Source organism: Sparus aurata, chromosome 10, assembly GCF_900880675.1.
Source record: "Sparus aurata chromosome 10, fSpaAur1.1, whole genome shotgun sequence".
NCBI classification, from domain to species: Eukaryota; Metazoa; Chordata; class Actinopteri; order Spariformes; family Sparidae; genus Sparus; species Sparus aurata.
Window position 1 is genome coordinate 2,692,744 of NC_044196.1, and position 27,883 is coordinate 2,720,626.

The window sequence follows — 27,883 nt, forward strand, 5'->3', positions numbered from 1 at the left end:
TCCTTCAACCGTCCACCAGCGTCAGCAGGAAGGTGACGAACTTAAAGACCAAAACCAGCTTTACAGCGGCCGAACATCCATGAAGACTGATGCTCTGGAAACTGGAGACCTCAGCCTCAATCTGACAAAACTCCACCTCTCTGACAGCGGCTCCTACACCTGCACCATCAGAGGGTTCATTATGGGGAGACAGAGAGAACTGAGAGTGACGGACGTACAGCTGCAGGTCAAAGGTCAGCAACTAACCCTAAAACCTCCTGTAGATACAGATCAGAGGTCAGAGGTCATAGGTCATGTTCTTTATGTTTCTGGTTCCCACAGAACGATTCCCATCCTGGGCCAAAGCTCTCCTGGTTCTCCTGGTTCTTGGTCTTCTTGTTTCTGGAGCTCTTTTAGTATATTTTAGGCAGTATTTCATGTCAGGTATGTCACCACAACTACACTACCCATCATGCACCTGGGCACCATCTTTACTCTAGTAGCTCCCTGACTGTTGAGACAGACTGTCAACAGTGAGGTCTGGGATTATAAGAGAAGGATGAGACAGTGAGGTCATGTTACCATCACAGTTCCTGCTACTGTCTGTTCAGCTGATGTTTGTTGTCCTCTCAGTCTTCCAGGTGGAGGTGGATTCAGGGGTGGAGTCTGTCCAGCTGCCTTGCAAAACCACAGTTCACCTGCCTAAAGTCGCTAAAGTGGAGTGGGGGGATGGAGACAACAAGAAGGTCCATGTGTATCAGAACGGTTCTGACCAGCCTGAAGTACAGGACAGAGATTACAGAGGTCGAACAGAGATGAAGAGAAACCTGCTGGAACCTGGAGACCTCAGTCTGATCCTAAAATACCCCACAGACAGTAACACCTACACCTGCACCGTCTACAACAGGGAGGAACACATCCTGATGGAGAAACTAGTGGTGCTGAATGTCAAAGGTCAGTTCTCTCTCTCTCTCTCTTAGTGAGTGTGGGTGTGCATTTCAGCGAGCGAGTGTGTTTCTATCTTTTGTGTGTCTGTTTGTTAGATTTATTTCTGCAGTAGTATTCTGTGCTGTTGTTTTAGTGGATCAGTATCAATCGTCCTCAGCTGGAGACGCTCACACACAGACACAGAGTCAAACTCTGTCCGACTGTTAATTGCTCTGTGGAGGATTGCAGTCCAGCAATCAGAGAAATAGTCGGTTATGACAGTATAAAGTCCAAATCTAGGATGAACAATGGAGTGGTTATTTTTCTGGACAGTATTGATAAAGTGAGCACGGTTGTTGAACGAGGTGTAGTGATCCAGGACACCTTTGTTCAGGTGGTACCGCTGGTTCATCCAGCCAGAAACATCATTCTGTCCAGAGTTCCTCCGTTCATTAGTAATGAAATGTTGCAGAGAGAACTGGAGAGACACGGACAGTTAATGTCTCCAGTCAAACTGATTCCTCTGGGCTGTAAACCTCCACAACTGAGAAATGTTGTCTCCTTCAGAAGGCAGGTCTTCATGGTTCTGAACAACACTGAGGAGTTCAACTGGATGTTGAAGTTCACAGTGGAGGATTTTGATTATACTGTTTATGTGTCTTCTGAGAGGATGAAATGTTTTGGATGAATGAGTCAAATAGTTACTTCTTCTTTTTCCTGCTTTGTTCACTCTTTATTGTTTTACACCTTGTTTCTCTGCTATGGGAGACATAACAACAGGCAACTTGAATGTAAATGGAGCAAGGGATGATGGGAAAAGGGCGTCTCTTTTCAAGCTGTGTTCTCTCAACAAGCTGGATGTTATTTTGGTACAGAGACACACAGTACTGCTGATAACCAGACTGACTGGAGGACAGAGTGGACTGCTAAAACCTTCTTCAGTCACAAACCAGTAACAGTTGTGGGGCTGGACTTGTTGTTTCCACAAACTTTCTTCCTCAGTCTGTAGAAAGTGAAGAAGTTATTAAAGGCCGTCTGTTAAAAGTGAGAGCAGTGTGTGAAGACGTAAAGATGGTGTTTATTAATATTGATGCTCCGGCTGTGGGAGTGGAGAGAGTGGTGTTTCTACATGTTTTAAATGAAGTGATTGATAAATGTAATAATGAGGAATATGTATTTATGGGTGGAGGTTGTAACAGTACTGAGGACAGCAGGTCAGACAGGAACCATGCAGAGCCTCACGCTGCCTCTCACACTCGTCTGCTTCACCTCATGGAGGCTCAGGAGTTGTGTGATGTGTGGAGAGACAAAACACCTGCACACAAAGAACAACTGGTTCTATATTGAACCTTTAAGGGTTCTATAGCTTGGTACGTATTTGGCACCCTCAAATGGTTCTATATAGAACCGTTTCAGAGGGTTCATTTAAAAGAATCCTTGGGGTTCTTTGTGGCTAGCCAAAATGGTTCAATATAGAACCTTTTAAAGGTTCAATAAATATCCCAAACCTTTTATTCCCTTACTGCTTTGGTTGGCCACATTTTTGTTAAATAATTCTACAGAATTTTCATGATATGAAGTTAATTGACGACTACTACTACTACTACTACTATTACTACTAATTTCAATAAAATAACCAATGACCTTTAATATTTAAAACCTAAATAACATATAGTCAGTCCTTTTCCACTACCAACCTATTGCTGATTGAAGAAAAAAGAGAAAGATGGTTTCAAATTGACTGTATTGAACATCAAAAAGTAGTTGCACCATATAAAAACAATACAAAACACAACATGAATCGTAGGTTACATTACAAGATATAAAATATTACAGTGATAAACCAGGCAAAATCACATAACAGCTGCTGAAATAGATAGCCACTATGAGAGTCAATGAGTGCATCAATTCAGCTTTTACACAACTTTCTTGGTGAGAACTGCTCCACTTTAAACTGACACTTAAAAGCTTAAATTCCCCAAAATAAAGATTTTTACTAGAAGGAAAAATATCCAACAAAAACTGATTCTGCAAAAAAGTTGTATAATTTAATATGTGATTTTAACAAGGCTAAGTACCATGCACACAGTAATTAAAATATATTAGCAACACATGCACCAAAATTTCAATTTCAGTTAAAATAGATTAGATAGATAGATTTAAATATTAAAATATCACTGGGCAATGCTCATACATTTGGAATTACCAATAAATGTTACTGAATAATAGTGACGGGTTAAATGCAAAAACAAAAGAACAGTCGGCTAAAGATTTTAATCTCAGCAAAGACTTTGTTGAATATCAATTTCATCATTCACTGTGAAAGCTGATGTACATTTTGAGAAGTGGAATAGACACTCTTTTCTTACCATTTCTTAGTTTGAACAAATAATGTTCTACAAATGACAGTGTGTGTTTCATCTGTTCAGCCGAGTCGCTCTCTCTCAGGTCTGTGATTCTCAGAGTGCAGTCGTTGTTACCACAGTTATACTGCACACAACTTAAATACCTCGCTTCATTTTTCAGATCCACATAATTCTCATTCTGCACTGTCCTGAACCAAAATCTATTCTCAACTCTCTTTACAGAGGATGGGTATCTGTAGCTGCAGCTTATGTCCACTGTTGATCCTTTTAAGGCACAGATCTCAGTAGAGCTGTAAGTCACTCCATTTCCATTGCTCTTGTACCAGGTACAAGTAGCTGCTGGGTTAGCATCACTGCTACCGGTCAGAGTCACTGAAATGCCCTCCACTATCTCAGCAGAAGGACTCACTGACACAGAGGGAAGCTTTGGAGCATCTGGAGGAGATATGAACACATTTTACATTTCATTTTAAAATTGCAGATGAGTTTCAGATGAATAACAAATGAAACACAATGAGGAAACATTACTTATAAAGTAGGTGATGCAGTTTGAGTCAACCCTTTGCAACATACATTAAATATAACTACTGGCTGTGTTGGCTTTAGGGATCCACATGAGGCACATTTGAGAATAAACTAAAGCTAGTTCATCTTACTTTTGATTCAAATTAAAAACACAGAGCACACAAAGACTCAAAATGTCTCATAGGTCATCAGTGCTGAAGGAAGCAGATCTGTAGGAGTACTGCATGAAGCAGTGTCCCACTTTACATGAAAACACTGAACACCTTCAGTTAAAGTGTGGAGAGAGTCCAGGAAATACAGTTTCCAGGGGAAAAAGACAAGAAGAAAGTTTCTGTTACTTCATACTTATCATATATAACGTTGCATTACACTGCACTTTGTGTATTGTGAGACTACATGAAGCTGGTAATACTTGCAGTCGTTTTTACAGTGCTGATTTAACCACTTCAACCAGTAACGGTCACTGTACCTCTCACAACACGTACGGGAGTTGCTCCTGTGCTAACAAAAGTGTCACAATAACAATGACGTTTGTGTTTCAAATGGTTAGCTTGTCACACTATAACACAAAAAAAACTCACAGATCGACGCAACTCCTGTATTCTGAGAGGTTAAATTACTGTTTTGTCAGTGGAGTCTGGTGGCTATCGTTGGGTTAGCTAGGTTAGCTAACTAACAACTAACTAGGCTAACTGTTATGGTAACGTTAGCTCACAATAAGCCACGGTAACGTAACATGTAACCTTATCCGCACTTGCCACTTACCCGGTTTAAACACCATGATGAAAACAGATAGCATTTATAAACAGGTATTATGCATGTTTCTAAGTCTGTCGGACCTTCTACCCACCTTTTAGTTCGTTGGAAACTGTAACGGCAGAAAAACGAACGCTCAGTCTCCAGACAGCCGTTGGCACTGAACGGTCCTGGCTCGTGCACATTCAGTGAAGACGGTGCTGACGGTCACAGTCAAAAGACCGCGAGACTGTGTGATCCTCCGTGAACACACCTGCCGACTGAAGAGCAGGTGGCTGCTAGATACACGCTGTATGTTTCTGTGGGATCCGCCTCCCTCCACTTTGCGATATATATACTGAATGAATGATACAGTCACATGTCGGATTTACCGTAAATATGAAATGCCAACGAGGAGAATGTAGTTGCAGAGAATCAGCAAATGATGAAAATGATTTTGTAATTAAAAAATAAAAGATATAAAGTGGGCGAGTGATTAATTCAGTAGTCTATAGGCCTACACGTTTAGCATACATAACATAGTTTATATATAGGCCTATATCAATCTATAAATACAAGGAATCTCTGTCTGTCTGTGCGTGTGTGTATGTGTCTGTTAGTCAAATATCTCTGCGGATAAGGATCACACTGACCTGAGACTTTCAACATGGCTGCTGCGTGGTTCAGTGGTGTGCATCTAAGCATTTGCTTGGATTGCAATGATACTGTGAATAAATTATTTCATAAATGCTTTACAAATTCCGCCGAGCATTGTCCACCGGAGCTACCACAGTCACGTGTGCACCAGAGCCAATCACTGCACACCGTGGCCACGTGCGCACCAGAGTCAATCACTGCAGAGCTCAAGCCCACGACATACCTGAAGAAACAAGCGGATTTATACCTGCAGCGGCGCGAGCTGGACCGGGATTTTGCCGGCAGTTCGGTCCCGTTCTGTTCTGTTCTGTGCATCTGACTGTTGTGGATTAATGAGATTAAACGAGTCCGGACCGAGTCTGTTCGAGTCTGAGGAGACCCGGAGACGCGCGGACAACAAAGTGGAATCGGAATCTGTGGATGTTCGTGTGTAGCTAGCTAGCGGCTAGCGGCTAGCGGCTAGCTGCTAGCGGCTAGCGGCTAGCTACATGGCCCACCTCCCGAGGCGAAGGACCGGACGCATCGGCACGTCCAAAACCGGACCTAGGGTAAATAATGTCCGCCACGCTTTTTCGCGAACATTGCCGTCACGTTTGCTTTGTGTCTGGTGCAGAAAGAAACGGTAAAAACGGGCTTTTGTCACGAAAGTGTCCAAGCAGCAAGTTTGGTTGTTGAGGAACAGGAAGTTGTGGGAGGGACCTAGGAGGATGATTGACAGGCAATGACAGTCGGACAGCGATATTGAGAGTTAAGAGATTTGTTACATTTAGCGTGTTTGGAGTGTATAGTTAGTGTGTTATGTAGTGTTTGGTGTAGTGTGTAGTGGAGTCGGTTTTTTGTTTAATGAGTCAGAACAATGAGAAGAAGCTGAATGTGGAGCAGGCAGTGCAGCTCTTCATTCAGCTGGAAGGAGCTCAGGCAGACCTGAGCATTGCCTGCATTTAAATGTAAATAGTTACATATAACTTTGTAAATTTTTTAAATGTATGCACAAATTTAGCAAACAACAATTTATATTTGCATTATAAGTGAAAAAAAAATGGTTTGTTGTAAATATGTTTATTTGTGGTTTTCACAGTAAAAAAATCTAACTTTTTCTACTCGGATTTTATGTTTTTTTGTGATTTTAGGTCCATTGTGTTGATACAGTTTGTCAAAATAAAAAAAATAACTGTACAGTCACACATGTGAGGTTGTGCTGAAAATAATGACACCAAGTAAATAGTTTTTAAGGTGAAATATAATGGCAAAATCAAAAATAGTCAAAAACAGCCAATTATACCCTGGAATATCGGATTTCACAACAAACCTAAATATCCCTGACGCCCCACCTTCAAACACAGCCTCATTTGGCCATCCATGAAAAAGCTACTTAACCTCCCACTTTTTTATAGGAATACACTTTTGTTACGGGCACTGCACTAGTATATATAACACACACACACACTCTCTCACACACACACACAAACACACACACACATATAATATTTTTATTATATACTTTTCAATTATGGACAGAATGTGCACACAGCTATTGAAGAGATCATAAAAAGCCCATTCTTTAGTTAAATTGTAGGGGTAAAAACATACAAAATAACACAATGAAAGCACATATAGGCTATGTATATGTAGCCTATAGGCTACTTATAGCCTATATATAGCAGTTATAGTAAATACATTGCTGTATATATTATATATATAGCATATTGTTACTTATTTGCAGGGCTTTATTATTTTTTTTATTCATTCATTTATTTATTGTCTGAAACAAGATCTCAATTATTCCATTGCCAGTCTCTTGTTTTTCATTAAGCACATAAATTTAAGCACTCCCTTTTTTTTTTTTTTACATAAACGTGATAAAACCTTTTTAGACAGACGGTTCTTTGATAGAGGATATAGAACCTTAGGATTCGATATAGAACCTTGATGAACCCTTTTTTTAAGAGTGTGGACACACCTGAACATAACTCACTGTCTGTGGCCAGGCTGGATCGCTTTATTGTTTTAAACATCATTTTAATGTGTTTAAAGGAGTCATCACCTGGTTTTTTACCCATCCAGTCCCTCTTGGATCGCTTTGGATCAATTCTTAAAGGAGTCATCACCTGGTTTTTTACATATCCAGTCCCTCTTGGATCGCTTTAGATCAATTCTTAAAACTTATTAGAAAAAAAATAATTAAATAAAATTAAACATAGAGCTTGTTCTGACCCTTTTTCATACCGCGACTTTCTCACGCGAGATTATGCGCGAGGTTTTGACCGGTCCGGATGTGCATTGTATTAATATGTAATGAGGCGCGTGTTGATTGGCCGCAGGAAGGACAGAGCCAGAATGGGGGGCGAGCCTGCATGCACACAGACTCCAAAACATAAACAGCCCCCTGTCATGGCGCACACACTAAATGACGAACCTTACGGAATTCAGGTATTTATGTTCGAGCCAGAGTCGGAAACCGAACTGGAGAGTGAAGAGGCAGAGACAGTGGGAGAGACACGTTTACAGCAGGACGTCTCTGAATGCTAAATTCTTTGTTTTTTCCTTCTTACTTTTCACACTCGTGTTTTACATGTAAGACCTGAGTTTTAATGCTGGCGGTCACGATGTATGGCGTGAAAATGACAGAGAAATAAGCAGACTCGGCGTGCTCACTCAGAAAGTCTGGCTGAGGACGGCTGTGAGCCGATGCTTAATATGCAAGTAGCCTCCTGTGGTAACGTCACCACAGGAGCAGAGTCAAAATCTCGTGTTTTAGGAACGCGCACTGTTGTGCGCTATTCCTGTTCGGAAAAAGAGCCAAAGCGAAAAAAATAAGCCACTTTCAAACTCCAGCTTTTCAGGCAAGTTTCAACAGAGGTCCAACACCAATATGCATGATTTAATGAGAGAAATTGCGATTTCAATCAATTTCAGCCAAAATAACCTAGAAACACACCAAGAAATTCACGATCACCAAGGAATAACTTACGGGCAGATCACACAAACCGATCAGAGTGGAGGACCTCGAGGAACATTGACAACCACTACTACCGCCTTGCAATGGAAGACGGCAGCCCGGTTCACCAAACTTCCAACCCAAACAAACGGAAAAAGAAAGATTCAGCCACCGACACCGATGATCTTCAAACCACGGACATACAGGTCAGTGTACTCGAATCCATAAACAAAAAAGTGGACGTCCTCAGCATGCTTCACCAAAAAATAAAAGACCTCAGATCCAGCCTTGAATTCACACACAACCAAATAACCGATCTCCAAGCAGACAACACACAACTGCACATCACTGTCGAACTACTCACCTCTCAGATATCCACAATCCAAAAAGAAAATAAATCCCTGAAAGAAACCGTTCTGGACATTCAAACACGAAGCATGCAAGACAACCTCATCTTCTCAGGAATCCCGGAAAGCACGACAGATAACCCCGACACACTCGTTCGCAGCTTCATGCAGTCCGCTCTAAAACTCTCCTCAGACGCCGTTAATAAAATCACATTCCACCGCATACACCGCCTTGGAGCCCGCACCGGATCACGTCCCCGTCCCATCATCGCAAAGTTTGAGCATTTCCAACAAAAAGAACTGGTGAAAAACAAAGGGAGAGAACTGAAAGGAACTGCGTTCGGGATGAACGATCAATTCCCAAAGGAAATAACGGAAAGACGCAAAGCACTGTACCCCATCCTCAAACAGCGCAGGCAGAAGGGTGAACGGGCCACCCTAGTTGTGGACAGACTGTACATAGAAGGACAGTTATTCCGAGACTCCTCCATCACACCCTGGCTCATTTAACAAACGGAATTAAGCATTATTATTCAAAATCACCTCTTTGAAGATACATACATAAAAATCTCACCCCAAGTCACACGCACCCCCAACCTTGATTGACCTCTGTATCTCTCTCTATGTATGTATATACACATATATATGCATATATGTATATATATATGTGTGTGTGTATGTATGTACGTATATATATATATATTTTCCTTACCTTTGCTCACTCCTTCACTATATGTCTTCACATTTCACCTCTATGTCAAGTCTGTCTTTGTCATTGTATTTACTGTATTTGTCTATACTACATGATGTACACACACACACACACGCGCGCGCGCGCGCACACACACACACACACACACACACACACACAAGCCATACTCACAGACCCAATCATGACAGAATCCCACCTACATCAACATAACTCAGACACTTAACTTAATAACATGGAATGTGCGCGGTATCCGTGCCCGGCCCAAGAGGATAGCAATCATAAACCATCTTACCAAACTAAAGGCAGATATATGTTTACTACAAGAAACCCATCTATCTAATTCTGAATCACATATGCTCCAATCTCAACAATTTAATCAAATTTTCTCAGCCACTTACAACAGCAGACAAAGAGGTGTTTGTATTTTAGTAAATAAAAGAATCCCTCTAATCCACCATTCCACAATAACTGACCCTGAAGGACGATATATCATGATTACTGCATCCATCTACAACAAAAAAATTACAATTGCCAACATATATGGTCCCAATTCTGACAATCCATCCTTCTTCAACACATTTTTTTCCACATTACAAGAATCTACAGATATCATAATTGGTGGCGATTTCAATACAGTAATCAACCCCACAATAGACCGATCAAGCACTGCAGGCAATCTACGATCCTGGCACTCTACTGAACTACTAAAACAATACATGACAGATTTTGGTCTTGGCGACAGTTGGAGATTGAGCAACCCATCATCAAGAGAATACACCTATTTTTCTCCACTACATCAATCATTCTCTCGTCTAGACTTCTTTCTGATCAGTAATACATTTCTAAGTAAAGTACACAAGACTACCATACATCCAATCATAATTAGCGACCATGCTCCAGTATCTCTATCCATAAAAATGGAATCAAATGTAAAATACTCTTCCCGCTGGCGCTTTAACACATCACTACTCAAAGACTCCGATTTCACTGCTCTTATACAGAGAGAGTGGGCATCCTTCTTGGAACTGAACGACTCCCCAGAAATCTCATCTTCAATACTATGGGAAACCGGTAAGGCAGTCATTAGAGGGTAAATAATATCATACTCAACAAACAAAAAAAAGAAAAAACAGGAACTGGAAAAACATCTGGAACAAAAAATGAAACAACTTACAGATACCTATTCAAACAACCCCAACGAACAAATAAAGAAGGAGCTACATAATACTAAAATTTCAATTAGACGAAATTATAAACAAACAAAAACAATTTCTGATACAATAACTCAAATACGACAACTTCGAAAATAACAATAAACCAAGCAAATACTTAGCTAGCCAACTACAACGTAAAAAAGAGAAAGCAATAATCTCAACTATAAAAAACCCAGCAGGTGAAACCACCCAAAACCCACAAGAAATAAATAACATTTTTAAAAGTTTTTACACTAACTTATATTCCTCAAATACAGACCCCGACCCATTAGAGATACAGTCGTTCTTTAATAACCTGGACTTACCCAAATTACCCCAACAAGATGCAGAAACACTTGACAAGCCATTAACTTCAGACGAACTTCACAAAGCCTTACTTCAGATGCCCAACAATAAATCACCCGGACCCGACGGCTTTCCCCCCGAATTTTATAAACACTTTTGGCATATATTATCCCCCCTTTTTCACAAACTAACATTAGAAATTCAAAAAACTTCACAAATTCCTCCACATATGAACACATCTGTAATATCAGTTCTACTCAAACCCAATAAAGACCCAACACAACCTTCCAGCTACCGCCCATTATCACTTATAAACACAGACTTAAAAATTATCACCAAAGCTCTAGCTATCAGGTTAGAAACAGTTATTTCCACCCTAATACACCCCGACCAGACAGGATTTATCAAAAAAAGACATGGCTCCGACAATTTACGAAGATTATTCAACGTCATCAACCTTGCACAACAAACTCAAACCAAAACAATAATCGTTTCATTAGACACAGAAAAAGCATTTGATCAGGTAAACTGGACTTTTCTATTACATACATTACATAGCTTTGGTTTTGGGGAGTCGTTCATCCATTGGATCAAAACACTATACACCTCACCCAAAGCTACTGTCACCACAAACGGGATCACATCACACAGCTTCACACTCCACCGGGGCACCAGACAAGGATGCCCACTCTCTCCATCTTTATTCGCTATCTTCATAGAACCACTCGCTGCCACTATACGTCAAAACAATATAATCAAAGGAGTTAACACCATAAACCACCACCACAAAATAAGCCTTTATGCAGATGATGTTTTATTGTACTTGCAGGAGCCATTGTCATCACTAACAGAAACCTTTAAACTTATCAACATATTTTCAAAAATCTCCAACTACACAATAAACTGGAACAAATCCACTATACTACCACTATCAGAAGATGCTTGGGATTCTGCAGGACCAAACTTATCACTTCCTCTTCACACTGGGAATATTAGATATCTAGGTATTGACATTTCCCCCAGGCTGTCAGAATTGTTTCATCTCAACTACAATCCATTATTAAAAATAAATAGAAGATGATCTCCAGCGTTGGATGAATCTACCACTATCTCTACTAGGACGAAAAGCCACAGTCAAAATGAAAATCCTCCCCCACATCAGTTACTTCTTCTCAATGCTACCCATCATACCAACAGACAAATGGTTCAAATCTATCGACTCTATCACCACTAATTTCTACTGGAAAAATAAAAAAGCAAAGATTAAACTATCTACTATACAAAAAAACAAATCCCTAGATGCACCAAACTTTTACTTTTACTACCTCGCAAATCAAACACAATATATTGCAAAATGGATCCACCAAACCAACCACAATACCTCCTGGTCAGACCTAGAACAGCATTATTGCCAAAACATCGCACTCTCAGATCTGCCATTTCTAAATACAACCATCAAACGACACCCCTGCTTCAAAAACACAGTAATCTCCACAACTCTGACAGCCTGGTGGAAAGTCATCAAGATCTTCAAATCCACTACAGCACCGTGCAAGTACACACCAATATGGCACAACCCGGATTTTCAACTCCTCAACAATCCTCTTCACTATCACACATGGGCACTAAAAGGTATCACACATCTCCGCCACCTTTTTAACAATAATCGGCTTATAGATTTCAAGGACCTCATAGAGAACTACGGGATTGACAGACATCAATTTTTAAATTACTTACAACTCAAATCCATACTCAAATCCAAAATTAATATAAATGACAACCAACTTGAACCCCCAGAAATAATTGACAACATAACTCTATTTAGGAATTTAAATAAACTAACCTCCAAACTCTACAAACTATTATTAGCATCAGATGATTCCATAACACTCCCAATATCTCAATGGAACGCGGACTTGAACATTTCCCCCTCATCAGATTTCTGGACAGATATGAATAAAAATACATTTTCTATGACATCTAATACAAACCTTCAGTTAATCCAATACAAAGCCATCCACCGCACACATATCACACAATATAAAATGTACAAAATGGGACTAGCAACCACAGACATCTGCTCACAATGCACAACAGGAACAATAGATAACTACTTTCACGCACTCTGGGCTTGCCAACCGGTTCACTCTTTCTGGAACTCTATCACAAAAAAACTTTCCACCATACTGGACAGCAGAATCCCTTCATCCCCACAGCTCTGCCTACTAGGAGACACTTCAACAATCACCATACCAAACAAATACAAAAACAGCTTGCTCATCTCTTTCACTGTCGCTAAGAAAACAATTCTCCTAAATTGGAAATCAAAAAACTCAATCAACATCAATCACTGGATCAATCTTCTCTTGGAACACATCTCCATGGAAAAAATCACTGCTTACAATAAGAACAAAATAACAGCTTTTACGGACAGATGGTCCCCATTCCTCTCCTCGATGGGCCTATAGCTGCACCAGTACCGCGCACATTCCTGACACCTCAAAAAACATCACAATTTCACACACACACACACACACACACACACAAAAACAAACAAACACAAACACACATACTATTTATCCATGTATGCCATAAATTTATTTTGCTCTTCCTCTACTACTAATACTATTATTATTACCATATTGTCAATATTTTCATTATTAACAAGAATATTACTGTGCTAACTATTACTAATGTTATGCTCACTTTGTTGATTGTGTTTATTAATATTAATGACTGAATATTATGATTATGATTGTTATTACTGACAGTTCTAAAATTGTTATTATTACCATGTCATATATATCATATCTCTTCATTTATTTTTTTGTTTGCTTTATTTACTTATTTATTATTATTATTATCATTATTATTATTATTGTTATTTTTGTTTATTAATTAATTTTATTACATTTTTTTAACAATAATCATGACAATGACATTTGTATAATAAATTTAAGAGAGAGGGCGGGGCTGGACTGGAATGGTTGAAGGTGGGCGAGGGCGGGGGCTTTATGTCCGGTTCTCTTGGGGCAGGGCAGTACCTCGGTGGGGGCGGGTGGGGCTGGGTGGTTGGGTCCTACCTCACATCCCCTCTCTTTCAAAACAAATAGTCAAACAAAACAAACAAACAACCCACTCCTCAGCGGGCAGACTTCCTCCCTAGGGTCTGGAAGTTGCCCAGACCAGGAATTGGCAATGCAGTTTAGATTTGCAACGGGTCAGCAGCTACCTTTGGGTTCGGCAGCGGCCCAAGGTACAATCTAAACAAATAAATCAATAAATCAATAAACAAAAAGAACAGCAACAACAACAACAACAGATAAGATGATACAAAAAAGGGGGTGGGGGGGCCTTTTCACTACCGCCTTGCCTGTCTCCCGCTGGGGCTGCCAACTGGGCTACTGGGAGCCGGCTAGGGGGCCCCCTCACTTGCCTTCCTGATACCCCGGTCCAACTTCGCCCCTCTCTGCAATATATAACCATCAACATAATATCATTTGTTTATTATAATCCCAACTTAACTTATTGATCTATTCTTCTTTTCTTTTTCTTTTTTTCTTTTTTTTTTTCTTTTTTTTTCCTTCAGTTTCACTTTCCTCCTCCTTCTCTTTTCTTATTTATACTTTATTTATTTATTTTTATTGTATCATCTATCTATACCTACATACGTTTATAATACCATAGTATCTGCCTCTCAGCCACTTGCAGGCATGCACACTCACTCACACACACACGCACACACACACACACACACACCTATATTACCTCTACACATATAATAACTTTTTGCCGTTTCGTTTTTTTTTTTTGTTGTTATCTGTACTGTATGTCCACTATCTGTATTCGTCGATCCTCGTGGTATGATGTACTTGTCCCCCATGTCACCTTGTCTTTCACCTAATTTCACCAATAAAAAAAAACAAAAACAAAAATCCGATTTCCGGGTGATGACTCCTTTAAAACTTATTAGAAAAAAAAAATTCTAAAAAAATCAAACATAGAGCTTGTTCTGACACTTTTTCATACCGCGACTTTCTAACGCGAGATTATGCGCAAGGTTTTGACCGGTCCGGATGTGCAGTATATTAATATGTAATGAGGCGCGCAATGATTGGCCGCTGGAAGGACAGAGCGGGGATGGGGGGCTAGCCTGCATGCACACAGACTCTAAAACATTAACAGCCCCCTGTCATGGCGCACACACTAAGAGACGAACCGTACGGAATTCAGGCATATATGTATGAGCCAGAGTCGGAACCCGAATGGTAAAGTGAAGAGGCAGAGAAATAGGCAGATTCGGCGTGCTCACTCAGAAAGTCTGGCTGAGCACAGCTGTGAGCCGAAACGCGTCCCACTAGTCGTCCTCACAGCTGTAACGTTAGTTCCCTCAGGAAACTACACCGTCTCTGCCACAACTTGATGAAATGGCCCACAGGATGGTGTCCGATTACAAACATCCACACCGAAGAGCAATGCGCCGCGGACAAAATACGGGGTTCAAAGTTTATATTCGTCCCGTTAGCATCTAGTGTTAGCATGATTAGCAGTTAGCTGCTGCACTTTCTGCTAAACAGACAGCGGTATACCGTCATTTCAGGGTCTCAGACACAATAAAGCATAACCTTACACAAGCTGTTAGACTTACCGATTGTACTGCAGGTGCGTCCCTGATTGTTGGAATAGCCCCCTTTTTTAAACGCAGGGTTGAAGCCATCTTTGCCTGGTATTGCCCCAAATTTGCGAAAGAGTCTGTGGTAAAGTGTTTACCACAAACATGAAGAGCGGCAGGTAGTGTGACATTGCCGTCATATATAAAATTGATCCACTGGTCCCTGGTAGTTTGGTCCGCCGATGCAGGGATACCGAAAACACTAATGTGTTGATTTTGGCAACTGACCACAGCGCAGTTTACATGCGAGCGACGTTTAGACATCTTGTTCTTCTCAGTAATGGCGGCGCTCAGTGATTTCAGGTAGCGGACGGGGCGGGGTTGGGTGGTGAAAGAGAGGTGGGCTTATGCAAGCAGCCTCTTGTGGTAACATCACCACAGGAGCAGAGTCAAAATCTCGTGCATTAAGGTAGGAACACACTGGCCCAACCGTTGGACGTCTGAAGCGTTTGGAGAGGCTCGGACGAGGTCGGGAACACATATGTTTGGTGTGTTCAGCTGCGTCGGAAGCTTTCGGAGCCGCGCGGGCGTTGTCGGATCCGACTGAGCATGCGAAGTCTGAGGAGGAGGGCCGTCGGACGTCTGAGCCATTGGATTCTCTGATTGGTTGTGTGCCAGCTGAATGGCCGTTCTGATTGGCGTTGTGCTGGCGAATCAGCGCGGTGTGTGGGAGGGGCGGAATACTGTGTGCACTTTGTTTTTCTATGTACTCCGTTCCATCATTCCCGTTTTCATGTTTTGCAGTACTGGCACGAAACTAGTTGTTATGTCCGTTCAGGACGAATTAATTCTTGTTCGTCTGGTAATGCCTCGCTGCATGTTTAGTATGCAGCTGTTTTTATCGGAAATAGTTGAGTTTCGTTTTGATCGTAAGTAAAGAGAGTTGCGTGCACAAGCCTCTCGTTTACAACTCACAACACAAGCGCCACCCGCTTATTGCATCTCGCGCAAGCGCAGAACGTACACGCTACTGTGGAGTAGGCAGCACGTCGAAGCGGTGTGTTCAATGCAACTTTTCTGCTGAACGGGTCAGAAAAGAGGCAACGGAGTGGTCGGAGAGTGGTCGGATAAGGCAGTTGGACGTCTGGGCGGTGTGTGGGGGCCTTTAGGCACACGCACGTCTGCGCACTATTCCTGTTCGGAAAAAGAGCCAAAGCGAAAAAACTGAGCCACTTTCAAACTCCAGCTTTTCAGGCAAGTTTCAACTGAGGTCCAACACCAATATGCATGATTTAACAAGAGAAATTGCGATTTCCAGGTGATGACTCCTTTAAAAGTTGTGTTATCAGCCCTGTTGGCTTCTCTGATCACTCACTTGTGACAGCTTCTGTTTTTAAACATTTTAAACATGTAAAACCAACAGTGCCTGTTGACATTTTAACACGGCCTGACTGGAGGAGAAAAACTGCAAAGAAACACCAGAGTTTGTGTCTTTACAACAGTGGTGGGATTTTAGAAAAGTCCAAATCAGGAAACTCTGTCAGCAGAACACTCAGAATGTCACAAAGACCTGATAAATTCAGTAAAAGCTCTGGAGTCTGAAGGAGGAACTCTGAGACCAGCTGAGGGGTCGAACTGGGACTGATTACCAGGGTCCAGTGGTGGAGGGGCCCTCGAAAGACCTGAAATAAAAATGTTGATTTTTGCTTTATTTTTTATTTCTAAAGCCCTATTCACATGGGACTAGTATTACCTGGGGACTTCAAGTGATTTAGAAATGATCCCACCATGTCTTTGTTTCGTGCGGCGCATTCACACAGGATGAGTGAAGTCTGTGTTTTAACTCAAACTAGTGCATTGCCCGTAGGAAGCATGTATTTCTATAGAAAAGTGGGAGGTTAAGTAGCTTTTTCATGGATGGCCAAATGAGGCTGTGTTTGAAGGTGGGACGTCAGGGATGTAATTGGCTGTTTTTGACTACTTTTGATTATACCATTATATTTCACCTTAAGAACTATTTACCTTGCCTTACTTGGTGTAATTATTTTTAGCACAACCTCACACGTGTGACTGTACAGTTATTTTTTCATTTTAAGGTACTATGTTAACACTATGGACCTAAAATCACAAAATAACATAAAATCAGAGTAGAAAAAGTTTGTTTTTTTACTGTGAAAACCACAAATATGTTTAATGAACCAATTGCATTAGTTATAATGCAAATATAAATTGTTGTTTACTAAATTGGTGCATAAGTTTTTGAAATTTACAAAGTTATGTGTAACTATTTACATTTAAATGCAGGCAATGCCTCAGGATCCTCAGCTCATTCCTGCCTGTTCCACATTCAGCCGTCTCCTCCTTCGTTTGCCTCACAACACGACTCCACTACTCACTAAACACACCACACCAAATATTACATAACACACTAACTATACACTCCAAACACGCTATATGTCACAAATCTCTCAACTCTCAAAACTCGCTATATCTGTCGCCATCTCCAACACATCACTGCTTCCGATCCCACTTTGTTGACCGCGCGTCTCCGGATCTCCTCAGACCCGAACAGACTCGGTCTGGACTTGTTTAATCTCATTACAATCCACAACAGTCAGTTTAGATGAACAGAACAGAACAGAATGGGACCGAACCGCCTGCAAAATCCCGGTCCAGCTCGCGCCGCTGCAGGTATAAATCCGCGTGTGACAAAAGCAAATTTTTACTGTTTCTTCCTGCACCAGACACAAAGCAAACGTAACGGCAATGTTCGCGAAAAAGCGTGTTGGACATTATTTACCCTAAATCCAGTTTTGGACGTGCCAGTGCGTCCGCTCCGTCGACTCGGGCGGTGGGTCGAACATCTACAGCGCGTCTCCGGATCTCCTCAGACCCAAACAGACTTGGACTTGTTTCATCTCATTAATCCACAACAGTCAGTTTAGATGCACAGAACGGAACCGAACCGCCGGCAAAATCCTGGTCGAGCTCGCACCGCTGCAGGTATAAATCCGCTTGTTTCTTCAGGTATGTCGTGGGCTTGAGCTCTGCAGTGATTGGCTCTGGTGCGCACGTGACTGTAGTGGCTCCGGTGGACAATGCTCATGGAATTTGTAAAGCATTTATGAAATAATGTATTAACGGTATCATTGCAGTCCAAGCAAATGCTAAATTGCACGCCACTGAACCACACAGCAGTCTCAGGTCAGTCTGATCCTGATCCGCAGAGATATTTGACACACACACACATACACACACACACAGACAGACAGACAGAGATTCCGTGTATTATAGATAGATTTACTGACATCATGTCCCGGATCGATCGTACCGGAGCCCTGATATAATAACTGGTGAGCCTTTTGAAAGATAGAAAAATGTTCCTTACCGCATGCTGCCATGCATGTAATCCATCTAATCATCTTTCAAGATTTTTCAATGAGCCTCCTGAATTTGCACCCAAAATGCTGTCAAAACTTTTATTTATAATGCCCAACACAGCCTCCATAATTCTCGACCAGATAAAAGGCAGAAAAAAGGTGGAAAACACAAAAAACCTGAAGAAAAACAAGAAACGACCCCAAATCACAGAGATGCTGATTCACACAGGACTAATATCATCACATGAGATCTGTGGTTGGTGAAATATGGCAGGTCATTTATGGTGGAATTTTTACTTTACAAATTACAGACGTGGCAGATTCACACAGGATTAAGATCACAGACGACCTCCACAATTATTACAGATTACTGGAGGTCCCCAGGTTATACTAGTCCTGTGTGAATAGGGCTTAAGTAATTAATGTCCTAACTAACTTAAAACTGGCAGAATAACTCAGATGAGAGACTTTACTCTGTATAAATAAAGAGTGGAGGCTGTCTGAGGCCCCTCTCACCCCTCACAGTACAGAATGGTTCAGTCCAAACAGCTTAACAGTGGAGTGGCTGCTGCTCATCAACATGTCTTTACCCAAGAAAATAAAACCAGGGAGCCTTAAAGGAAAGGAAAAGGCAGAAAGGAAAGAAAGCAAGGAGAGGAAGACAACTCCTCACACATTTCTTTGTAAAGAAAGGTGAGCACAGTTCACAGCTAACACAGTTTAAGAAGAGTTAAAGCTGATAATAATGTCAGCAGCTGTAAAGATTGAAGGCAGTCAGACAGCATGAATCTAGTTTCTCAGTTTGAGCAGCAGCAGGTTCCTCATCCTCATCTCATCCTCATTAAGTGCTGACTCAAAGTTATTATTACAAGTCATCATTTCACATTCAGGTGAAAACAGTTCACATGTGGAGCGATATTTAGCTCCTTTCCCTGTAAGACAGCAGGACATGTTTGATATCAGAGGATTCATTTCAGTTTCAAGATTTCTATGATGCTTAAAATCATCTTAAAAACTGTTAATGTAATGTTAATGCCAGATGATCCTCCATCATTTTCAGAGGGTTAAAAGAAAGCCAAGAACTGAGGTGGAGAATAATTCCAACTTTAAGATCCTGGTGATCAATGAGGCAGAGTTTAATTAAAATAAACATGTTGTTCTGTTAAATGATGTTAGAAAACAGACCTACCATTAGAATGCAGTTTAATTTCTGGACTATTCAAACAAGACATGTTCATTTAAAGACATCATGTTACCTTGTTTGTTTCACTGTGTTACTATTACTGCTGCATTCTAGTCACATTTAATTCTTCTCTTCATAAAAATAAGATTTAGTCTAGCAGATACGTCAAGATCATCTTCATCATCATCATCTTCATCTTCATCATCATCTTCATCAGCAGCAGCAGCAGCTGTCTGTCTGTCTGTCAGCCCTCTATACAATAAGAAATGGTCTATAATCCATATTTATGTCAGAGTGATTTTCATGTATTAAACAGTTGTGAAATAAAAAGAGCATATGTATGTGTATATATAATATAGTTGACTACAACAGAGTGTTTGGTCAGTAGTTTGGGACTCTCACCTTCCTGCTCTGCAGTAGAACAGAGGAGAACATTTCTGCTGCATGCAGACTGTGTGACTCAATACAATTGGAGAAATGTTTCTATTTTCTGGGAATCAGAAGATGAAATCACAACAACCATACAGCCTCATATCTGTATTTATTCAGCCCAAATCCAAAGCCAGCAGCTGTGAGTCTGCAGCTGTGGAGATAAATCAGAGCTGCAGGACAACAAGGAGACAGTGAGCAGTAACCAAGTAACTGTCATGTTGTTCTTTTCACTAATATGGGAATGACAGTCAAATATAGCATTAAAATGCAGTTTTATATAAAACAGCATCTCATGTTTTCTCCGGCCTGAACAAGGGCCCAATTAGATTCCTTTTCATGGGGCCCTAAATCCCTGGCAGCACCCTGCCTAGCTGAGACCAGCAGAGACCAGAACCAGACTGAGACACTGAAGTTAAAAAGTCTCTTTTAGCTTCCTGCTGGGTGTCTCAGCTCAGGGGGTTCTGGTCCGGTCCAGCTTCCACACTGTAGCCCAGATGGATGTTCCATCACACTTGTTCTTTGGTCTGGAGCGTAAGAATGGACAGAAGAGGTTCATTCACAGTTTAAGGTCTGACACTGGGCAGCTGCTGACTGATCACACTGCAATCCACAAACATGCTGTCAACTTTTCCAGTGAGCTGTTTGAATGTGAGCACAGAGAGCAGCAGGCAGCGTCTCTCAGCTTCTACACTGGTCTTCCTCAGGCTGAGCAGCAGAGTCATGTAGAGCTGGAAGCAGCTCTCTCCTCTGATGAGCTCTATGCTGCTCTGCAGAGCATCAGAGTGGGAAAGCTCCAGGAAGAGACGTCTACCTGTTGACTGTTAAAGTTTGTTGGTCACAAAGTGAAGCTGTCAGTGTTGGTGGAGTGGAGAAGAAGCTCAGTGTGTCTGGAGGGTTGATCTGGAAGACGGGGGCTGAAATACTGAGGAGTGTTTTTAGGTGATCCTTCATTTGTTCTTCATAACTGGGAGAATGTTAAAGGTCGTCTAGCGAGGTGGAAGTGGATTAAAACAAAAATGTCCTACAGAGGTCGAGTTCTCATCACCAACAATTTAGTATCGTCCACTTTATGACATCACCTGTCATGTGTTGTGTTTGTTTGTTCGTGTATCTGAGCAGAAGAAACAGAACAGAGACAGCTGTGGATGATGATGCTGTTTTACTGTTTGTAAAAATGTTGAAACTGGTTTAAAACTAGATTTTAATGATTACAGAATGATGAAAGATGTGTAAAGTGTTCCAGTGTGTGGTGTTATAAACATGTGTTCTGTTGTGTTGTTGATGACCAGCTGTTCTTTGGACGTGACTGACATGATTTAGATTCTGTCAATCTTCATTTATTGACCGTGTTGTTTTTTGATTGAATGACATCAATCAGCTGATTGATTTCCAATCAGAGTTGACAGTATTGATCTGAATGTGATGTTTTTATTTGATCCAGAAGAAAGTTGAAGGAACGAGCTGAAAGAAACAACAAATCTTTTCATCACTGAGAACAAAGAAATGCAGCTTTAATAGTTTGTATCAGTTATTGATTGATGATCAGTTCTCAGCTGATTCAACAAATCTTCACTTCCTGTTGAAGAAGTTGATCAAAGAAAATGTTAAATGTGACGTCCAGAAATGTGAAAGTGACAAAGAGAAGCAACAAACAGCAGTTGAACACTGAGATGAGACATTACTGTGAAGACCACAGGGACAAAACATCACAACACCATCAGGACTCTGATCATGTCCAACACCTTGAAAACCTGGTTTTACTTCCTGTGTTTCTGTCCCCTGTTACCTGCTGCTCTCATCTGGTTCTGTCCTTCAGCTTTCTCTACTACTTTGTAATCAGTCAATAAAGTTATTCAAAACTGCTGCTGCTGCTGTCTGTACAGCTGATGTTGTGCTTTGTTTCCTCTCAGACTGTCAGGTGGAGGTGAAGGAGGGAGAGGAGTCTGTCCAGCTGCCCTTCAGAACTACACCTGACCTGCCTGAGGATGCTAAGGTGATGTGGGTCTGCTATAAACCCTCATACAGGACAGTCCACCTGTATGAGAACAGATCTGACCGGCCTGACAAACAGCACCAGGATTACAAAGACCGAACAGAGATGAAGAAAGACCTGCTGAAGACTGGAGACCTCAGTCTGACCCTGAAACACCCCAAAGAGACAGACACAGGAACATACAGGTGTAGAGTCTTCAGCAAGGACGTGAGGAGAGAGAAAATAGTGGAGCTCAAAGTCAAAGGTCAGTATGAAGCAGAGGTGGGAGTAAGTCACATACGTGCATAAGCAAGTCTCAAGTCTTAACCTTCAAGTCTCAAGCAAGCCCCAAGTTAACTGTGATGAAAATAAAGCAAGTCAAGTCAAGTCATTGCTAAGGTCAAACAAGTCACAAGAAGTTTGTATGAATGTATTCTTCATATCTGTAAACACAGTAAACGGAAGAGGGTGTTTAGTCAATAATATGATGTAAATGCATAGTTGATCAGTTTTAGAATTTTTTTTCAAACCCACGAATACAGGAATAAGATTAGATTAATGTGCTAATAGTCCCTACCAGACTGCAGCATACTGCACATCCTGACAGCTGAGAATATGACTCTCAGGTTTTGTTTCCCCCCCCCCCTATAAAAGGAGGCTGAAAATCACAGGATATGTCTGTTCTGACCTGAAATGTGTGTTTCTCTTCTATAAAACACATTCTACATCTCGGAGGCCACATCTTCACACATACGGCCTTCTCCTTTCAAACGGGGCAGACCTCCGTGAGAAACAGTAGGAGAGACACAGACACAACACCTGAGGGAAGCAGGTCCGACGCGGACGTGCACGAAAAAAAAAAGTGCGTCGCCGATACGGTATCATGCGCATAATGCACGCCTACATTTAACATAATGGCTTTGTGCGCACTGAAGACGCTATATCTGAAACACACACACACACGCTTTAACCAAGACGGCGGCCAAAATCACACACGGATGAAATAATCTTTGAATCCAAATGTGATGATTTTCGGAGCTCCCTCTGATCCTGTCCGCCACCTGCAAGGCGCACCGCGTCATACAGTGGCAGAGGGCAAAGTATCAAAAACGAAACTGTCTCAATATGCGCAAAAAAGAAAGAAAGAAAGAAAAGCCAAGACTTTCGAGTCATCTGTGTCAAGTCTAAGTCAAGTCTCAAGTTATGAATGCAAAGTCAAAGTCAAGTCGAGTCTTTCATCAGTGTTAGTGAAGTCTCAAGTCAAATTTGCGACTCGAGTCCGACTCGAGTCAAGTCATGTGACTCATCTCTGGTATGAAGATACAGAACAGAGGTCTGTGTGTCTGTCGCTGGTTGGCTGCTTGTCTCTGGTTGGCTGCTTGTCTCTGATTGGCTGCTTGTCTCTGGTTGGCTGCTTGTCTCTGGTTGGCTGCTTGTCTCTGATTGGCTGCTTGTCTCTGGTTGGCTGTTTGTCTCTGATTGGCTGCTTGTCTCTGATTGGCTGCTTGTCTCTGGTTGGCTGCTTGTCTCTGGTTGGCTGCTTGTCTCTGATTGGCTGCTTGTCTGTCTAACTGTCCTCTGTCTCCTCTGCAGAGAGAACTCAGATCAAAGATGAAACAGGGAACATCAGGAACAGAAGCAGCTCCACTGATCCGACTCCTCTGATGGCTGATCAATCTGTTTGATCGGTCTGTTGGTCAATCTTTGATTATTGATCTGATGTGACTTTGGATCAGAGACTAAATGGAGGTGAAGGAGCTGATGGAGGACGGATGAAGACAGGAGGACACTTCATCAGCTTCTTCTTCTCTCTGACTCTCTCACACAGTCTACACACTTACTATTGATGACTATTGATCAGTGATGATGTCAGAGTGATGTCAGAGTGATGTCACATGGTGTTTGGACTGAAACATGTGGTTTAGATCCTTTGAACTCTGACAGTAACGTGTAAATACAACCTCAGATGTAGAGACAGCAGGTCTCTGCAGTAACAACATGTATCATTACCTTTACAGAGTGTCTACAGATAGAAACACTCACATTTAACACTTTTAACACCTTTTTATGCCACTTTATATGAAATTTATGGCCAAACCTTTGATGGAAATACTCACCAAAAGTGAAATATATATACACATATTGCATATACTAATTATTGCTGTAAGCTTTTAAAATAAAAAGATGATTTAATCAATGAATAAATGGACATTCTTTCATATTTTAAGTGTTTTTTAGAGTCCAACGTCTTTAATGTGGATCTGTGTCATCTTCAGTCCATCAGTGTGTTTCAGCTGCAGGACCATGTTTTCTTCACAGAAACACATGAAGAACAGATTATAAGATATCAGATGAAGATTCCTGTCAGACAATCAGAGTTCATCACTGATGTTCTGGTAAACAACCACCAGAGGGCGACATGAGCACAGCAGGATTATTACCTCTGACAACGTTTCCACTGCTGGACCTCAGAACACTTCTGAGCTATTTGTACTTTACTGGAGGATTTCTGCAAATATGTACTTTTTACTCCACTACATTTATTGAAAACACTGTTTTAGTTACTTTACAGATTACATGCTGCCTCAGAGCTGAATCAGCACTTTTTAAATTCATTTATTTGATGAACAATCACATTAAAAACAACTCTTATATTCATACAAATAGTCTGAAAGTGCTGAATATACTTTAGTATATTTAGCTGAGATTAGATTCTGTCTGTCTGGGTGACATTTTAACACCATGTTATAGAGAATAACACACAAAATGTCGCCCAGCAGGCTGCAGCACTTTATTAATAAAGATAATAAACCATAAAAAGAAAGAAAATAAAAGACATTTCTGATTAAACAGTCACATCTGGATCGATGTGATGATGTTAAACAGCTGATCACATGTTCCTCTTTATGATAAATTATATTTTATAATAATAACATCTTTAAACCTCCTGATGAAACACATCTGTTACAGATATATAAACATGTGTCTCAGGTGTTAAAGGTGACACACCTGTCTTAGTAAATCAATCAATAACAAGTCTGAACTCTCTTGTTGCTAGGAGCGGCAGCCTCCCGCAGCGCGCTCTCTGATTGGCCCGCAGTCCGTCACCTCGGGCCAATCAGACGTCAGTGCGTCCGCCATGAGAATCCATGTCATGGATTCTCATGGCGGACGCACTGGCGTCTGATTGGCAATTGAGAACTTGCAGAGAAACCTGCCAGCAGTCCTGGCAGCCCTGGCAGAGGAGGCAGAAATGCGTAGATGTCCAGTGGGGTCTCTACACTTTTTGTGCCACCTACAGATTTGTGGCTGCTGTTTACCTGCAAGCTGATGTTTTGCCCCACCTTGCAAGTCTCTCCAGAGTATTTCAGAAAGCAGACGTCAACTTCCTTCATATAAAGGAGATGGTATGCTGAATGTGCACATTTAATTAGTGTGATAAAAGTCAGTGTGTTTTGATACATTGAAATAGGGGTCCTTTCCATATCTGACCAGTAACAGCAGCTATGTTTTTTGTTTTGTTTTTTAATTTAGGTCCCTGTCACCATTAATACTCTGAGGAACATCAGAGAAGCTGGACAGACTCCACTCCCGGGATCATTTCTGTCTCGCCTCCACGAGGACCTGGATAATTCCCAAGGTCTTGGGGCCTTTAACATACAGCATGAGGAGGAGAGGGACAGGAGAGGACGGGGGCAAGGAGATGGCCAGGAAGCCACAAGGGAGGGGCAGTGGGCCAGATTCCAGCAAGAGGTAAATAATGATTAAAGTAATGATTTACCTCTTACATGTTTTTTTATTTGTACTCCTGACTCTATGGTCTGACCCTTAATGACTATATTAAAGGTAGCTGTAAGCTCATCTTCCTATGTTCATTGTAGGTCATCCACCCTTACCTAAGTGGCCTGGAAAAAAACCTTCACCTGCGGTTCCATGACCTGGACATACTTGGGGCTTTCAGTGTCTTTGGACCTAAATCGGCTGCTCTGCAAGATGACTCTGCTAACATCGACAATCTGAGGATTCTTGCCAGAAAATTCTGCCCTGAGCAACAGAATGAGGTCCTGCAGGAGTGGACTTCATTTAAGAACCATGTCCTTACTGGGGCATTCAAGGTGGGCGAATTAAACTGATTTATAACTATAGGATTCATATAATAGGATATGATTAATAACACACTCACTAACTAACTATTGCCAAATTTGTTTTTTGAAGGACAAGAACCAGGCTGACATCCTTACTCTGCTGGCAAGTGAGTTCGACGAATGGGATAATGTCTACCCTTGCCTCAGCCTCCTCGCAGGCATTGCCTTGGTGATCCCCGTTTCAAGTGTTAATTGTGAACGGGATTTTTCTACTCTGAATAGGGTAAGAGCATCACTCTGAGGAGCAAAACAAATATTTTCTTTATTGGTGCAGTTTATGACATTTTTTTTTTTGATGAATCCTTAGGTGAAAACAGACCTGAGGAATCAGCTGCAAGGAGAACACCTGGCTGCCTGCCTGAGAATCTCCATCAACGGACCTGACCCCAAGGAATTTCCTTACGATAAGGCCTTGCAATATTTTTTTCGGAAGCCCCGAAAAATTCATTGCCCTAACAAAGGGTGCAAAGTCTGTAGGCAGTAGGAAAGAAAGAAGTCTGTGTCTGAATCTGTATATATATCTGTCAATTTATCTAATCTGTATATAAATATGTACATAAAGTGTTGTAATTATATTCCAACTCCGCGTTCTTCTTGGTCATCGCCTCTGCCGCCGCCACCCCCCACCCACACCACCACAAATAGATGCCTGTCCTGTGGGAAACACTGCATGATGTTCTTTTTGTTTCTTTCATCATTACGATTCATCATCAGGCTGATCAGATCACCGCGCGGGCTCACATCTACCGGGGTGGCATCTAAAAGAAAGCCTTGCCTCCCCAGTTGGCAGCAACGAATCCAAAGAAAAGTTATGGCCAAGTTGACATCTACGAGCGCGAATCTCCAATGTCCGACTGCTGTGAATGCAGCACGAGATGACGTCAGAGCAAGAGACGCTTCGTTTGGAAAACTGAGTGGCGCGAAGCGAAGAGCAGGAGTCGCGAGGAAAGGAGACACGGGAGGAAAGAGGTAAAAACTGATGAACTATCTATCAAGAAATGAAATAATATCAAAGCACAGTGCTAGTATAGCTGCGATGCTGATTTAAGATGATAAAAATCAGGTTGAAGAACGTTATTTCGCTAACTGTACATGTAATGTTAGCTAGGTCTGACGTCACTTCCGTGTAAAGTCAGTTAACGTTAGGCTACAAAAGCTAATATTGATTCGACGTCTGTCAAGGAAAATACGGTAAAGTTACTTTGAATCTTCCAGAAATGAAGAGGAAAGGTAGCATATGAAGTGAGCAAGGTAGAAGGAGGAGATGAGGTGGAAGGAGAGAGAGAAAGGCGACCAGGGAGAGGAGGAGGAGGAGGGAGAACACCACAGCGATGAAGATACGAGGAGGGAGAGCAACACCGAGATGAGGAGGAGAAAGAGAGAGACAAGATAACGTGCAGGGCTCAGACACTGAAAGGGAAAGCAGAGTGCTGAGCATCACCAACCATCTCTAGTCCAGCTGCTCCACATGGTG

General features: G+C 41.5%; 2 protein-coding genes across 2 annotated transcripts; both read left to right on the forward strand.

The window, feature by feature from the left end:
* Nucleotides 1–178: 178 nt before the first annotated feature.
* Nucleotides 179–24,012, forward strand: LOC115590030 (uncharacterized). The gene is made up of 5 exons (XM_030431276.1): nt 179–233; nt 322–423; nt 613–933; nt 22,203–22,529; nt 23,858–24,012. The coding sequence occupies exons 1-5, from the start codon at nt 182–184 to the stop codon at nt 23,947–23,949; spliced, it is 894 nt and encodes a 297-aa protein (XP_030287136.1). The 5' UTR covers nt 179–181; the 3' UTR covers nt 23,950–24,012.
* A 1,529-nt stretch (nt 24,013–25,541) lies between these two features.
* On the forward strand, nt 25,542–26,990 carry LOC115590049 (uncharacterized). Its single transcript, XM_030431305.1, has 5 exons — nt 25,542–25,671; nt 25,799–26,017; nt 26,146–26,379; nt 26,480–26,632; nt 26,717–26,990. The coding sequence occupies exons 1-5, from the start codon at nt 25,669–25,671 to the stop codon at nt 26,891–26,893; spliced, it is 786 nt and encodes a 261-aa protein (XP_030287165.1). The 5' UTR covers nt 25,542–25,668; the 3' UTR covers nt 26,894–26,990.
* Nucleotides 26,991–27,883: the final 893 nt, after the last annotated feature.